The following is a 16,938-nucleotide window of genomic DNA, read 5'->3' as shown; positions in this document are numbered from 1 at the left end:
GAAGACAGTGTGCCATTTCATATCCAAACCTCCCTCAATTCTCAGAGAAAAATAATCATGGTTTTCTCACTAATGTGTCTTTCTGTCCCATTGGTCACCTGACTGACTTCTAGGATGGCCATAAGTGATTCTTTTCTTGTCTGAAAATGCTTGTGAATGGTGCATGACAATTTTGAGGCTTGTTGTTTGAATTTGAGAATTCACAGCATCTCCTTTAACATACTGGACATAATGGACTAAACGATTCCTTTCTTTCTTCTGTCTTTAACCTGATGATATTTCTTTTTCTGTCATTTGGTTGTACGTTTCAGCTTTGCTTGAGTCGTTTGATTGGGCCTGCAGAAGCAAATAAGAGATTATCTGCAGTCAAGCTAAGGGATCAGGTCTAAAAATATCTAAAATGTCTCGTAATGAGGCCATCGTCTTAATTTGGGACAGGAGGATTTCAGCAAAGATTTAGAAACTCAGTCTTGGGTGATTATGTGAATGCTAAAGATGAATAACATTGACAGAAGTCTACAGGTCTCATTATCTTTAGCTGTTCTTTGTTTCTGTTTTAAATATATATATGATTAAATATTTAAAATTTGCAGAAGTTGTGCAACCCTACAGTGTCACATATTAGCCACTTTCGTTTCGCAGTCCATTCTGACTCTCAAGCAAAGAGGAAACAGATTGGTCATGAAGACTTGCATGGACACTAACATCCTCTCTGTTTGTCAGGTTGAGGAACGCTCCAAGCTGAACCGCCAGAGCTCTCCGGCTCTCCAGCACAAAGTGGCCAACCGTATTTCCGATCCCTCTTTGCCTCCCCGCTCAGAGTCCTTCAGCAGTGGAGGCATACAGCAGGCCCGGACGCCTCCCATGCACCGCCCGGTAGAGCCTCAGGTACTTTCTGACCTCCTGATCTGTCTTTAGAGAGACAGATGTGTTGTGAAAAACACTGACCCCAGAGTTTTCCTTTCAGATGGCGCACCTGGTCTCTGTGAAGTCTCATGGCTCTTCCATGACGGGATCCCAGTCACTGCATGATCAGTCCTCTCAGGGCGTCTCAGCCTTCCAAGAGGGTCTGTCGCCTCACCGACCTCCGATGCCTCGGCAGAACTCTGACCCTACGTCAGAAACCCCGGCCCCACCACCTCGCATCACAAGCAGAGACGAAAAGTTTGACCGCAGCTCTTGGCTGAGACAGGAAGATGACGTCCCTCCAAAGGTGATAGTCTTAGAAAAATCTCAGAAAGCAGTGAAAAAACATTGCTGAATATGAATAATAATATTAACTGTAATAACTGACCATATAATCAAGTGCTGCTAAAGGGATAGATCACCCCAAAATGAAAATTTGGTCATTAATTACTCACCCTCATGTCGTTCCAAATCTGTAAGACCTTCATTCATCTTCGGAACACAGATTAAGGCATTTAAGCACATACTTTATTTAGCAAGCCTGTAACCACCTAAATCAGTGATTTAAAATAGATTACAACAGAAATATTATTTTTAACATTAATGACTGTTATAGCGCCAGCTGTGGTCTGATCTCACTAAAACTTTGCATACTTGTTTAGAATCACCTGTCACATGTACTCACCAGGAGTTTTCATTTAGGTTTTATAGGTTTTGGGGTAAATTTGAACCGGCTCCTTTTCTAAACGACCCTGTTATAGCTTCCTAAAGGGTAAATTTCAGTGTTTTGCACTACAGTTTTTTTCAGTTTTTTCAAAAAAAAACATAGGAGTAGTTCACAAGTGTTTTTTTGTTTGTTTGTTTGTTTGTTTGTTTTTTACACCATCATTTAACAAACAGTTTGATTGATTGGTATTAGAGGCAAAGTCGTTTGGAAAGAGGAGTTTGATAATATGTTACGAATATTGCGTGTATGTACAATCGTTTACGGTAAAATATCGAAAAATGCAATATTGCCCATCAGTGGCTGATTTCTTTCAAATTTCTTACAGACCTTTGGCCAAGCTCTGCGGTTTTTGTCCTGTAAATGTTACATACTGTAAGTGTTCTGAGTTTGGCAAAGATATCTCATTCTGTTCAGGAGTTATAGGCATTTTACTAAAAGTGGCCCTGGCCCTTTTGAACGTTTTGGCATCCCTTTGCGCCGGTGAATCAGAAGTTCAACTTGTTTTGATAATTTTTGATATTCACTCTCCAGAAAATCTCTCTGCCCTGGTTTGGTTCCAATTGGGCGAAAAACCTAGGACTAGTTCGCAAAAGTAGATTTTTCAAAAAATCCAAAACGCCCCAAATGGAATCTGATGCATGCATTTTGTCCGGCGTGAGTCAAGGATTCCACCGACATAAGACACTTAAGCCTGTGACCGACGGTTTAGGAGTTATGAGCGATTTCATACTTTTGATCGCTGTAGCACCCCAATTTGAGGACACAACATTTTGCAATATCAAACAGCAAAACATGAAGTTTTGTACATCTTAAATTAGCTGGACATGGATGAGACCGAAAACCAGACCCATAAATTTTACAAATGGCCACATGCACATTCTTACGGGAAGAAAAAGGTGAATATAGTGCAATTCATTCATAAATGTGTAATCTATCACTAAATGTGATATAGGGTATAAAAAACAATGCATGTTTAAAATAATTATTTTCTAAAGTGCATCTTGGTAAAGCAACATCTTAACATCTGTTAACATGCTTCAGGTTCCCCAAAGGACCACTTCCATATCTCCTGCACTGGTGAGAAAAAATTCTCCAGGGAATGGACCAGGTGGACTGGGACCGAGAACCGGAGCACATCTGATCCGAGCCAGGTATATTCCACTTTTCATTAAAGGATTAAAATTTCCTGATAATTTACTCACCCTCATGTCATCTAAGATGTTCATGTCTTTCTTTCTTCAATCATAAAGACTTCAATGGGATCAACAGGTTGAAGGAATAAGGGTGTCTTATCTAGAAAAACAATCAGTTTCTAAAATAAAATAAAAATGCATATACTTTTTAACCATAAATGTTTGCCTTGTACTAGCTCTGCATCCGTGACTTAACGCATTGCATGATCATGTTGAAAAGGTTGCGTGCAGTTAGTTCTTTGTAGAGTAGGGTAGGGTAAAAAGGTAGGGTAGGATGTTATTTATTCTAGTAGTTCGGTTGCTAGTAAGTGAATAAGAAATGGCAATCTCCTTCCTTTTGTCTTACCGTTGGCACAGTAACCCAGACCTGCGGATTCCCATGGAGTCTGCTCTCCAGAGAACCAGCAGTGGTAGTTCTTCCAGCTCCAGCACGCCCAGCTCTCAAGGCGGCTCCAGCGAGAGGAACCGGGTGGGAGGTGAGAGACCCTCAGGAATATTCTCTCAGTCTAAGCACTTGCACTAGGAAGTCTTGACGTTCAGTTGTCTCCACAGGCTCCAGTAAACCTGAGGGATCCCCAGCAGTGTCCCAGGAATCCAAGGCTAAAACTCAGGAGGAGAACAGGGAAGTGACCAGACCCAGCCGACCAGCGGTGAGAAACACATTTCCCAGAATCCACAGTGTAACTCTGCTGTAAATGTTTCTGCTTTCACAGGGCTGGTGTCTGAAACCAAGTCCAAGTCTTTACTGAAACATCTACCCCTAAACTAACTTATTTCAAGATTTCTTAAACCAGATTCTTTTTAATATCTGCAGAGTTGTTGACTTTCTTTCTAAACATGATGTCTTTATCATCAATTAAATACCCCATTAAATCAAAAATAATTTTGTGGCTTTCAGTCCATATCTTTTAGCTTTTAAATCACCTATATTTGAGGTCAAACTTTACATACACCTTGTAGAATCGACAAAATGTTAATTATTTTACCAAAATACAAGGGATCATACAAAATGCATGTTATTTTTTTTAATTTAGTGCTGACCTGAATAAGATATTTCACATAAAAGACGTTTACATATAGTCCACAAGAGAAAATAATAGTTGGATTCATAAAAAATGACCCCGTTCGAAAGTTTACATACACTTGATTCTTAATACTGTGTTGTTACCTGAATGATCCACAGTGTTTTTTGTTTAGTGATAGTTGTTCGTGAGTCCCTTGTTTGTCCTGAACAGTTAAACTGCCTGCTGTTCTTCAGAAAATCCTTCAGATCCCACAAATTCTTTGGTTTTTCAGCATTTTTGTGTATTTGAACCCTTTCCAACAATGACTGTATGATTTTGAGATCCATCTTTTCACACTGAGGACAACTGAGGGACTCATATGCAACTATTACAGAAAGTTAAAATGCTCACCTGATGCTCCAGAAGGAAACACAATGCATTAAGAGCCAGGGGTGAAAACTTTTGAACTAATGAAGATGTGTAAGTTTTTATAATTTTGCCTAAATCGGTTTTTCTTTTCATTTAGTACTGGCCTTCCGAAACTATAGAAGATACTTGTGTGTTTCCCAGAAGTCAAAATAAGTTAAATTTACCCTGATCTTCAAATTTTAAAAGTTCTTAATGCATTGTTTCCTTCTGAAGCATAAATGAGTGTTTGAACCTTCTGTAATAGTTGCTTATGAGTCCCTCAGTTGTTCTCAGTGTGAAAAGACGGTTTTCAAAATCACAGTCATTGTTTGAAAGGGTTCAAATACACAAAAATGCAGAAACCCAAAAAAATTGTGGGACCTGAAGGAATTTTCTGAAGAACAGCAGGCAAAACAAAAAAACAAAAAATTTGGATCATTCATGTAACAACACAGTATTAAGAATTAAGTGTATATAAACTTTTGAATAAATCTTTATAAATTCAACTATTATTTCTCTCTCTCGTGGACTATATGTAAACATATATTTTATGTGAAATATCTTATTCAGGTCAGTACTAAATAAAAAATAACATGCATTTTCTATGATCTGTCTCATTTTGGTAATATAATTAACATTTTGCAGATTTTGCAAGGTGTATGTAAACTTTTGACCTCAACTGTTTATGCTACTGAAACACTTCAATATTCCCCACCCAAACTTCCTGTTTCAACAGGAAGTACGTAATCACAGTGATTTTATGGGGTCTTTAATATATCACCAGTAAATCAAGTCTCATGTGAGCTAACCTACTCATAACCTTTCCATAACCTTTAGCTAGCTTAGATATGTAGATGTTCACTCTTGGCTCAAAGTTGAAAAGATTGTGTGTCGCTTTGTGTTACTAACCATTTTCTCATTTAACATTTTGTCTAATCCGCTCAAATGTTCCTCCACGCTTGGTTCTCTATTGTCGCTTCTCTTTCTCCAGAGTTATAAGAAAGCCGTAGATGAGGTTAGTGACATCTCCGCACTTCATCTCTCTCTGCCCATGTTCGTGCTCCTTACATTCAAGCGCTCGTTTGCTGTCTGTCTCATCTATTTCTGTCACACGCCCTCTCATGTCTTCAATCGTTCTCTCATCAATATTTCACGCCATCTCTCATTCCTTAACTCCCCTCCAATCTTTCTGTCTGTCGCTCTCTTTCACAGCTTCAGACGCCGTGTCAGTCACCATCATAAGCTGCACATTTCTCCATCGCACCAATTTGTCACAGTCGTTCACAGTGTCAGTAATCCTTGACACAGTCTCAGAGTTTTTACTGTTACCTAGGCAACATCTGTTTTAGGCCACAGAAAAGGGATTTTTTTTGTTTGTTTTGTTTAGAAGTAATGTTACAGTTAGGGGTAAAAGAAGGCCCTGAAATTATGTAGCTTTTTTAAAGGGATAGCTCAACCAAAAATGAAAATAATGTTATCAATTACTCACCCTCATGTCATTTCAAACCTGTAAGACCTTTCTTTATCTTTAGAACACAAATTAAGATATGTTTGATGAAATTTGAGAGCTTTCTGACCCTGCATAGACAGCATCGCAACTGAAACATTCAAGGCCCAGAAAGGTAGTAAGGACATTGTTAAAATAGTCCATGTGACATCAGTGGTTCAACTGTAATGTTATGAAGCTACAAAAAGCACAAAGAGTATTCTCGTAACTTCATAAAATTATGACTGAACCACTGATGTCCCATGGACTATTTTAACAATGTCCTTACTACCTTTCTGGGCCTTGAACGTGTCAGTTATGGGTTTGGAACAACATGAGGGTGAGTAATTAATTATTTTTGGGTGAACTATCCCTTTTATATTTTTTTTAATTCTGTAACTTTTTAATAATATTAACTTTAATCAATTTAATCAGCAGATCTTTTATTAATTTTGACATAAACAATGAACATGAACAGTGAGGGATAGAAGTAGAAAGCATTTAATTGTTATCATTTTTGGCAAAAAAAATTGTGTACATTTGTTTGTAATTATGATTCATAAATACAATGTCGTATTCAATACATTCACTTCGAATCAAAACAAGTTTCTTTGAAAATCATTCGCAAAGCTGTTATTATATAAATTGATGCTACAAAGTCAATGCAAGCTTTAAAGCAGTACGAAATTCTCTGTAATTTATTCGTATAATTGAAAATGTACTTGCGCAAATGTTACATTAACATTAAAGCTTGTTTAAATTGTTTGTGAAACTATTCTTTTGTAAATTTTGTTCAGATTAATGTGAACATGATCAAAACGAATTTCAGTGAGTTGTTTGTAAACTGTATTTACATTACCAGTCAAAAGTTTTTGAACAAGTTTTGAAAGTCTCTTCTGCTCACCAAGCCTGCATTTATTTGATCCAAAGTACAGCAAAAACAATAAAATGTTGAAATATTTTTGCTATTTAAAATAACTATTTTCTATTTAAATATAATGTATAATTTAATTTATTCATGTTATTTCAAAGATGAATTTTAGCATCATTACTCCAGTTACATGATCCTTTAGAAATCATTGTAATATTCTGTTTTGCTGCTCAAAAACATTTATTATTAATATTATGTTTATAACAGCTGAGTATAATTTTTTTCAAATTTCTTTGATGAATGGAAAGTTTAAAAAAAAGAACAGCATTTATCTTAAATGCAAATCATAATGAATGTCTTTATGATCACTTTTGATCAATTTAAAGCACCTTTGCAAAATAAAAGTATTAATTTCTAGGATTTATCCCAAAAAGCTTTTTATTTCAGATAAATGCTGATCTTTGGATCTTTCTATTCATCAAATAATCTTGGAGAAAAAAAAAGTACTCAACCGTTTTAAAGGTTTATTTAAAAAAAAATGTTTATTAAACAGCAATTTAGCATATTAGAATGATTTCTGAAGGATCATGTGACTGGAGTAATGCTGCTGAAAATGTAGCTTTGATCACAGGAATAAATTACATTTGTAAAAATATATTCAAATAGAAAACTGATATTTTAAATAGTAAAAATATTTCACAATTTTACTGTTTTTGCTGTACTTCAAATCAAATAAATTCAGGCTTGATGAGCAGAAGAGACTTCTTTAAAACACATTTTAAAATCTTACTGTTCAAAAACTTTTGACAGGTGGTGTATTTTTGTTGTCACATTCAGTTAAATGCATCAATCAGAATGCGAGAAAATGATTTAGTCCATTATGAAGAAATTTGTTCAGCTCATGTTTCATCAGATACAAAATCATTTTGGTTCTAGATAACCACACTTGGAAGTTTGTGGACCTTTTCGTCAGCTGACACCCAGGTAGTCAACAGTGCAAAATATTGAATGTACTTCTGTTCCCTCAAAACTATTTAATTAGTCTCAAATATGACGAGACAAGACAGGATTATGTTTTTAAACATACATTAAAAACAACATTTTGCTATATATTGTTCACAGCACCTCACTCCAGGTGTTATATATTGAGTCAAAAATGGAAATTAGCACCTCCTTTAAACATCTGTGTTTAAATATAAGAGCGTAAGAGCTGAATTCTGGTTTCTCAATGGTATTTTCTTTCTATCTGGCTGCCTGGTGGCCTGTCAACAGGAGGAGCTGGTAAGACAGAACCAGAGCAGGAACTACTGATCCCTACTAACCTTCTGCATGCAGAGCACAGGCCTCAGGAACAAACCCTAGTTCTGCTTCAGTTATTTAATGTTCTGGTCTATTATTTCTCTGACTTGTGCACGTTATGGTTTATACGGTTGTGCATCATTCTTTGAAATGATGGTGGATGATTTTTATCCCACTTTTGAAGTTGATTTGTAAAGCTTTATAAAATGTTTGGTTGATTTGCTTATTTGTGATGTTTCGCTTATTTGTTTGTTTCTGATCATCTCTTCGGTGCCATTTATGCCCTAAATGTGCAAAACGAAGTTTATTGTCATGATTCCTACTAACAGATATTAATCGCTGTAGAATATGCTCTTCACAGGCTTAAAACATGAAGTGCTCTTTACATTTTAGCGGATTCATTTTACACTGGAGACTAAATCAAGCAGATCAAGGCATGAATGAAATCTTACATGTCTTTTTTTGTCTTTCTCTCCCCTTTTCTGACCTGATCCATCGTTAAAGGACCTCACTGCTCTGGCCAAAGAACTCCGTGAGCTGCGAACCAATGAGGACACCAACCGGCCTCCCAGGAAAGTGACAGATTATTCCTCATCCAGTGAGGAATCAGAAAGCAGTGAGGAGGAGGATGGAGAAGGCGGGGTTCATGATGGAACCGTGCCCGTTAGTGATATTCCACGCATCATGTGAGTGTTTCCATGAATCAAAAATGTTTTTGTGGCCTTTAGTCTGTCAGACGTGTTATCTTAGTATTATTTATACACTATTATCCACCTTTTTCTTTAACTCGTAAGTAAGCCTATGGGTGAGACTTCCGGTTCATTAGCCGCTATAGAGAAGTAACGAGAAGAAAAACACAGTAAAACTGTTTGCACTACAAACCGGTGTGTTCATAATTAAAATAACATGGTAAGACACACCAATTTGCAATATCAAGCAGCAAAACGAGCCGTGTTGTACAGCTAAAAATAGCTGGATGCGAATAAGACCGAAGCAGACCCAAAAAGTTGGATAGCATTTATTAATGTTTTGAATTGGCTTTTATTTTTCATATTATCAGTGTATTTTAATTAAAGTTTTTATATTTTATGTGCTTTGATAATTTTATGAGGGGGGTGTTTTTCATATTTTTTTACTTTAGTAAGTTTCGTAATTCAACCTAAACATTATGTGGCAAGGCAACATTTTCATTCAAGTTTGAATTTTTTCATCTAGAATTTATATTTTATTTTATCCTAGTTTATTTTAATGAACAAATCTTTTTTTTTTAATTGCATAATTGCTGCTCACTATATACGTGATACTGATGCATGATAATTATATAATCAACTGCAGAAGCGATTTATATAGCATGTTAGTATTTCAAAATAGCGTGCATTGTGAACAAGAGCTGCACGATTAATCATTAAAAGTTCGCAATCTCGATTCAAACACCCATGTGATCTTATTTCTAAATGATGATTCTTCTGTAGCGATCAAAATGACGCAAATCATTTTTTTGAAAGTAATTTTCAATTCAAATTAGTGCTTCAAATAACGTTTGTTGATTACATTGTCTCACCAGGAAGTGGCTACAAGTGACTTTACTTGTCATTAAATCATTTTTTCAAGAGATTTGTTCAAAATGCTGATTCATTTAATAATGGAACAAGTGACGTATTGATGAGTGAATCATTAAATATTCATTCAAGAGATTTGTTCAAAAATGCAGATTCATTTAGTAAAGGAACAAGTAAAGAATTTATGAGCGAGTCATTGAATCATTCATTCAGCAGATTCATTCAAAAATGCTGATTCATTCAGAAATGGAACAAGTGAAGTATTGATGAGTGAGTAATTGAATCAATAATTAAAGAGATTTGTTCAAAAATACTGATTCATTCAGTAAAGGAACAAGTTAAGTATTTATAAGTGAGTTTGAGTTGAATCATTCATTCAAACCATTTTTTAAAAATGCATTCAAAGGAATTAAACATTTTTGAGTAGAATGCAGCAATTCATATTTTTTCACAACTTCTAGTAAATTACATCTTATTTTGCTTAGTTCGGAATCGTATAATCCAGAATTGAGCAGCTCTACACAAAAAAGTAGTTTTTAAAATGTCTTTTAGAAAGCTTCATCATTTATAGAAGTTTTGTGTATTTTTTTTGTCCTATTCTCCTAACAGGCCTTCTGCTGGCCAGGGTGGCACTGACTCACTGGTCAACCAGGAGGATTCTCATCCCAATGATTCATTTGGCAAAAACTCACAAGACAGCACCCTGATGATGCGAGAGGTAGGAGCACCTACCTAGACTGGTTTAGCAAGAACTCCTACACTCATTCCTCTAGTGTGTCACAGTTTTATTTCTCTTTAAGTTTACCAACTCATGTTTATTTTTTGCCTTGGTTAAGCCTTATTTTATTGGGTTATGTTTTGGTATTTCTTTCACCTTCTTTGCTTCTGAATTCTCCAACAAAATCTCTGGTCAAGCTCGCTGCACACTTGCTGACAGAGGCACGCTCTGTGCGTTTCCCAAATATCTCTGCAAGATGGCTTAGCCACGCAAGGGGCCAGCAGTAGTAGTGTAGCCCTACTCCTCTTTCTGTTCCTCTCTGCAGACGTTTGGGGAAAGAAAGCTCGGTCATGCCGAGAGCAATGGTTTCCCCGGTAACTCCAATCTGCCTGATCTAGTGCAGCAAAGCCACTCGCCTGGCGAGGGCCCTGGGCGGCTTTCTAGCGTGCTGGACCTGGACTCTGTGGCCGAAGTAGGTGATGGACAAGCCTGTTAGAGCCACCCTGCACTCCAACCCCTCAAATTTCTAACCTGACACATCTAATCCATCCCCATTTGATTCAAATGCACATGTTTTTCTGGCTGTAGATTCACAGAAGCCCCAGATCTCTTCACAACTCATAACATTACTTTTGTTGGTTTTACTTTTTTCAGTTTGGTTCTTATTTGTTCTCTTTTTCTTTACTATCATTTTAAGCTTACATGTTTGAAACATTTATACATATAGGACAGCAGCCAGTTAATAAGATGCTTTCTCTCCTTTGCCCCATATTTCCTTCTTGTAAATGCCCTGATTTTGTGCTCTGACGGCAAAAAAAAAAAAAAAAAAATCAGTACTTTTCTTATTTTTTAGTAAAAATACTGAAACATCCTTTTAACAAGATTAATTCACTTGAGAAAAGTGTAGTAAAGTGTAAGTACATAACTGTTTAAAAGTTCAGAGTCTATAATATTTTTAGAGGTTCAAGCGCATAGCGCTGAAAGCTTTTTGTAATTGTTAGAATAGCCAAGGATCAGCAATCTCCACGTAAAACTCATTGTGCAAACCAAACCGTAAGTCGTAGAGACTTAAACCTTGGAGGGATGGTAGTACTCACACCATCTACAGCATCACCAAGGCTCAGCCTGACGGAGGCACTACAGTGATCAAAGTACAAAATCGTTCATAACTCCTAAACCATCACAAACCATCGTGAGTGTGGCGAAACTTTGGCGTATTTTGGATTTTTTTTTCCAAACTAATCCTAGATTTTTCACCCAATCAGAACCAAACCAATGCAGGAAGATTTTCTAGAGAGTGAATAGCAGTAATGATCAAAAAAAGGTTTAACCTTCAATTTGCCGTCGCAATGGGACGGCAAAACGTTTGAAAGGGGCAGGGACACTTTTAGTAAAATGCCTATAACACCTAAACGGAATGAGATATCTCTAGCAAACTCAGAACAAATGTAAGAGCTTAATCTTAGGTCACAGGAAAAAAATCGCAGAGCTTGGACACTTGGTGGTGCTATAAGAGGGAAAAACATAAAAATGGTTATAACTACGTAACCATTTGTCCTATCAACATGAAAATCACTGTGCACGGTCTTGGTCCAAAGTACCCCAAGTGTCTATAAGGACATTTGAGCATCACAAAAAAACATGGCCAAAATTGGCCGATGTAGTTTGAGCACATTAGACAAGGTTAACGGAGGCTGATCGGAACAAAACCGGACCAAATATCTGTGAGAAATGTGAAAGAAATCAGCCGCTGGGGGTGATATCGCATTTTTCAAGGCCGTAAATGGTTATACACTGCGCTGTTTTTCACACATACACGCGATATTCGTATCATATGATATAACTCCTCATTCCGGACCACTTGCCTCTAGAACCACTGCTGTCAATAAAATCGTTTGATAAATAGTTTCGTGAACTAGTCCTAGGTTTTTCGCTCAATCTAGACTCTCTAGATCAATAATTATCTTAAAAAATGTTGAAATGTACCCTTTGGGAAGCTATAATGGGGTTAGAAAAGGGGCCTGTCCAAATTTACTCAAAATCCTACAAACCCTAAATAAAAACTACAATAAAAATAAAAATTACAATATTCAAACAATAAATGCTGTTTTGGCGCTGTTTAATGAAGACTGGCGGATCGCTGTAGAGCCTCCGTTCAAGAGCAGCAGCAAAATGAAGCGCACATGAACTGAACATCTCCTCCGTTTTAAGTTTCAGAACAAAATAAACATGAATAAACATCTGAAGATATGTAAAAAGAGAGTACAACTAACTTGTCTCATGTCAGTGTTTCAACCACGCAAAGACGTCAATATAACGTTATGTAATGTCACATTTATGGTGACCATAAACTCATTAGTCAATTAGAAAAATTTACTCTAGACAGGAGCATTTTGCTAAATATATGCACCATATAATTTTAACCTTTTAATATTATAGTAATGTAGTACCAACTGACTGATAATTAGCAGCATTAATTGAGAGATCTTTTTTGCCATATTTGAAATGTACTGCACCTGATATATATCCAAAATAATCCAAATCAAATCAGAAATTGAATTTCAAATAGAAATTTTATAGATCCTAAACTTTTGAACAGTATTGTACATTTTAAAAAATAAATTAGTGAGAAATCATTTTCTTGCATACTGGGAAATAAGACAAAATACTGATTGCAAAAAAAAAAACTTTTTGGTTTTGGACTTTGCAGTGCTTGCTTTTCCTGCTAACATGTTTTACGATAACTGGACTGTTCTAACTGCAGACCAAACTGCTTGCATTTGCTGCCTACAATCATTAGAAGAGACCGTTTGTATGTTTTGCGGATGCTTGTTTCTCACATCCTGATTCTCCACGATTGGCAGTTTGGGATGGGTAGCGGGTCCAAAGCCTCCTTCACTCCTTTTGTGGACCCACGAGTGTATCAGACCTCCCCTACAGAAGACGATGAGGACAACCCTGCCTCAGGTGACTAATTTACCTCTTATCCTCTTTGTCTGTTTGAAAAAGCGCTAGCGCTGATGTCTTTTTCCTTGGTGGAAATGCTGAGAGTAGGGCCAGATTGGGCACTGACTTTGGTACTCACACTCTGTTTGTGGAAAATGCTCGGGCGAATGCTTTGCCAGGAAAGAATAATTTGACTTTTTGTTTGGTCGAACAGCTCATTTTGCAGATGAACTCCTGCGGCACGAGCAGGAACAGGAACAAGCTCGACTAAATGAGGCTCGGAAAATTTCTGTTGTTAATGTCAATCCCACTAATATCAGGCCACACAGTGACACACCGGAAATCCGCAAGTACAAGAAGCGCTTCAACTCTGAGATCCTGTGCGCGGCACTATGGGGTGAGTCCAAGCTCAACAGCTGTTAGAATATACCTAAATCAAAGTATAAACTACTAATTGTTTTTACATTATGCTTGTTTGCTGTAGGAGTGAACCTGTTGGTAGGAACAGAAAATGGACTGATGTTACTAGATCGCAGTGGACAGGGCAAAGTTTACAATCTGATCAACCGCAGGCGCTTTCAGCAGATGGACGTTCTGGAGGGTCTCAATGTCCTGGTCACCATATCAGGTGAGTTCATGGTCAACTCACTAGCTATCTGTACAAATATCTGTTTTGTTTTTAGTTTTGTTAGGTCTGTGTATTATGTTTGCAATGATGCATTCATACTCTTCTTTTTTTCACAGGCAAAAAGAATAAACTGAGGGTCTACTATCTGTCATGGCTTAGAAACAGGATACTTCACAATGATCCCGAAGTAGAAAAAAAGCAAGGGTGGATTACTGTTGGTGACTTAGAGGGATGTGTCCATTATAAAGTCGGTACGTCCTGTGGTTAATTTGCTCATATAACATATACAGTTGAGGTCAAAGGTTTACATATGTTTGATTCTTAATACTGTGCTGTTACCTGAATGATCCACAGCTGTTTTTTTGTTTTGTTTAGTGATAGTTGTTCATAAATCCCTTGTTTGTCCTGAACAGTTAAACTGCTTGCTGTTCCTCAGAAAAATCCTTCAGATCCCACAAATTCTTTGGTTTTTCAGCATTTTTGTGTATTTGAACCCTTTCCAACAGCAGGGACTCATATGCAACTATCACTATTAATCGCTCACTGATGCTCCAGAAGGAAACACGATGCATTAAGAGACAGGGGTGTAAACTTTTGAACAGAATGAAGATGTGTACTTTTTGCTTATTTTACATAAATACAGAAGATACTTACATGTTTTCTAGAAGACAAAATAAGTTTAATTTTCCCTGATCTTCAAATTCAAAAAGTTTTCACCCTAGTCTCCTAATGCATCTTATTTGAGCGTTTGAACCTTCTGTAATAGTTGATGTAAGAGTCCCTTAGTTGTCTTCAGTGTGAAAAGATGGATCTCAAAATCATACAGTCATTGTTGGAAAGGGTTCAAATACACAAAAATGCTAAAAACCAAAGAATTTGCCAGATTTTTCTAAAGAACAGCAGGCAGTTTAAGGATTTAAGTTGTTCAGGACAAACAAAGGACTCATAAACAACCACTAAACAAAAAAACCCACAGCTGTGGATAATTTAGGTAACAACACAGTATTAAGAATCAAGTGTATGTAAACTTTTGAACAGAGTAATTTTTATAAATGTAACAGACTATTTGTAAACGTCTTTAATGTGAAACATCTTTTTCAGGTCAGTACTAAGTATAAAATAACATGCATTTTGTATAATCCCTGTTATTTTGGTCAAATAATTAACATTTTGCAGTTTCTGCAAGGTGTATAGAAACTTTTGGAGAGAATCCTAATATTTTTTTACATGTATTTGTTATTTAACAGTCAAATATGAAAGGATTAAGTTCTTGGTGATTGCATTGAAGAATGCAGTGGAGATTTATGCCTGGGCTCCCAAACCCTACCACAAATTCATGGCTTTCAAGGTGAGACAGATGTTTGGTCCAGTGAGACCCCCTTTAAGAGAGCATTTGTGTGTGTTTACTTTAAATAAACTGCATTACTTTATAAGAAAATAGGCCTTAGAGCTCAACTTGGCAGGGGAGAGCACAAATGTGCAAATGAAGTATCTATTTTGATATTTGTGACTAGTGCTATAAGTGTGTCGGAGAACACCTGCACAGAGCATATTTCTTTGGCAATATATCATATCTTTTCTTCTGTCTTTGTAAAGTCTTTCACAGATCTTCAACACAAGCCTCTGCTCGTGGACCTGACGGTGGAGGAGGGTCAGAGGTTAAAGGTTATCTATGGCTCCAGCGTTGGTTTTCACGTGATAGATGTCGACTCTGGGAATCCGTACGATATCTACATTCCGTCCCACGTAAGTGATGACAGGCCGAGCGGAGGCAGCTCTCCCCTCCTTACCCTGATCCTAAGGGACTTTAAATAGGACGACTCCTCTCCGGGGACACTGGGATGCACCGTAGTGTTGATGTCTGTATCACATATGTGCCTTTTAATTACAGACCGGGTCCAAATTTAACACTAAAATCAAATGCAAACTTTGATGAGAAAAATACGCTTTCCAATTGGGTGGCAACTTTTTAGGAACTGAAAATGTATATATTTTATGTATTTATATAGTTATTTATACATACACACATATATTCGAAACAATTGTCTTTTAACAAAATAAGTTTACAAGCATAACTTGCTATAATAAATGTATCTTAACTTTTTATTAGCTTAATACAGTGCTTTGAAGGTATTGTTTTGTGCAGAGTTATCCAGAAAAACATATAGAAGGTAAAATATGTCTAAAATATACATTACCAATCAAAAGTTTGGAATAATTAAGATTTTTTTGTTTGTTTGTTTTTGAAATGTATCACTAAGGTTGCATTTGATTTACAAAAAAAGAAGTAAAAATTATTGTGAAATATTACAATTTTGTTTTCTGTTTTAATATATTTAAAATGTAATTAGGGGACCGCTTGCGGGAAAGTTATGACATTTAGCACACAATGTTAACAATATTATGAAAATTTGGCTCATATCAAGTCAAATGCATACCAAAAATTTAATTTCTATGGTCAAGATTTTTTGCAATTTGGAATTAGGGTTAGGGTTAGGTCGTGAGACAGTATCTTTGCAGTGCTTTTGTGGATTCAGACCAAACTTTGTATTGGTTTTACAAAGCATGAGGGCGCCTAAATAGTTTCAGCACAGCACCACCTACTGGTCAAAAAACCAGAATTGAAATTTCTGACCAGTTTGACTCAAAAATAAGATTAAGAGTGATCTTGTTAAATTGGGTGCGGCATACCGAATCAAATGATACCAGATTTTTTTCTCTGTCAATCATTTTAAGTGTGGACCATTTCAAATTTTTTTGTAAAATGCTGTATTTTTCAAACGCTTTAGATTTTTTACATGAATCTTATAGAATTGCTTGCAGGAAAGTTATCAAATTTGGCACACGGATCATCATCAACCACAGCAAATTTGAAGTCAAAATTTGCACTCATGTTTCTGCAAATAACTTTTCAACCGTAAGGTCTAAATGCAAAATTCCTCAGGTTTCTAGCTTCGTACCAATGCATACCAAAAATTGAATTTCTATGGTTAAAGTTTTTCAAAATTTAGACTTTTCTGAAAAAACTTTTTCAAACTCCTCCTAGACAGTTTGTCCAATTTTCACCAAAATTGGCTCAGAGCATTCTGGCAAAAGGTTATCAAAAGCTTTTTGATACACCAAACTGTTTTCATAAAGCGTGTTAAATTGACAAAGTTTGTGCAAATAATATTAGTCTATATCTATGCAATAC

General features: G+C 36.4%; 1 protein-coding gene across 5 annotated transcripts in view; it reads left to right on the top strand.

Moving 5' to 3' along the window:
- Positions 1-16,938, top strand: part of tnikb (TRAF2 and NCK interacting kinase b) — a 94,731-nt gene that overhangs the window by 64,143 nt on the left and 13,650 nt on the right. For 4 of the 5 annotated variants that reach the window (XM_073830701.1, XM_073830703.1, XM_073830700.1 and 1 more), the window contains 14 exons: positions 724-888; positions 968-1,213; positions 2,675-2,784; positions 3,184-3,302; positions 3,379-3,476; positions 8,399-8,580; positions 10,063-10,171; positions 10,497-10,643; positions 13,036-13,138; positions 13,332-13,514; positions 13,602-13,745; positions 13,862-13,996; positions 14,993-15,093; positions 15,342-15,491. In XM_073830701.1, coding sequence (XP_073686802.1) covers positions 724-888; positions 968-1,213; positions 2,675-2,784; positions 3,184-3,302; positions 3,379-3,476; positions 8,399-8,580; positions 10,063-10,171; positions 10,497-10,643; positions 13,036-13,138; positions 13,332-13,514; positions 13,602-13,745; positions 13,862-13,996; positions 14,993-15,093; positions 15,342-15,491 — 1,992 coding nt within the window. The remainder of the gene's footprint in view (positions 1-723; positions 889-967; positions 1,214-2,674; positions 2,785-3,183; positions 3,303-3,378; positions 3,477-8,398; positions 8,581-10,062; positions 10,172-10,496; positions 10,644-13,035; positions 13,139-13,331; positions 13,515-13,601; positions 13,746-13,861; positions 13,997-14,992; positions 15,094-15,341; positions 15,492-16,938) is intronic. The other variant, XM_073830702.1, reaches the window with a different exon arrangement.

This window comes from Garra rufa, chromosome 24 (genome assembly GCF_049309525.1).
Source record: "Garra rufa chromosome 24, GarRuf1.0, whole genome shotgun sequence".
In the NCBI taxonomy this organism is placed as follows: Eukaryota; Metazoa; Chordata; class Actinopteri; order Cypriniformes; family Cyprinidae; genus Garra; species Garra rufa.
Note: the sequence above shows the minus strand (reverse complement) of the source record. Positions and strands in the feature narration are given on the sequence as shown.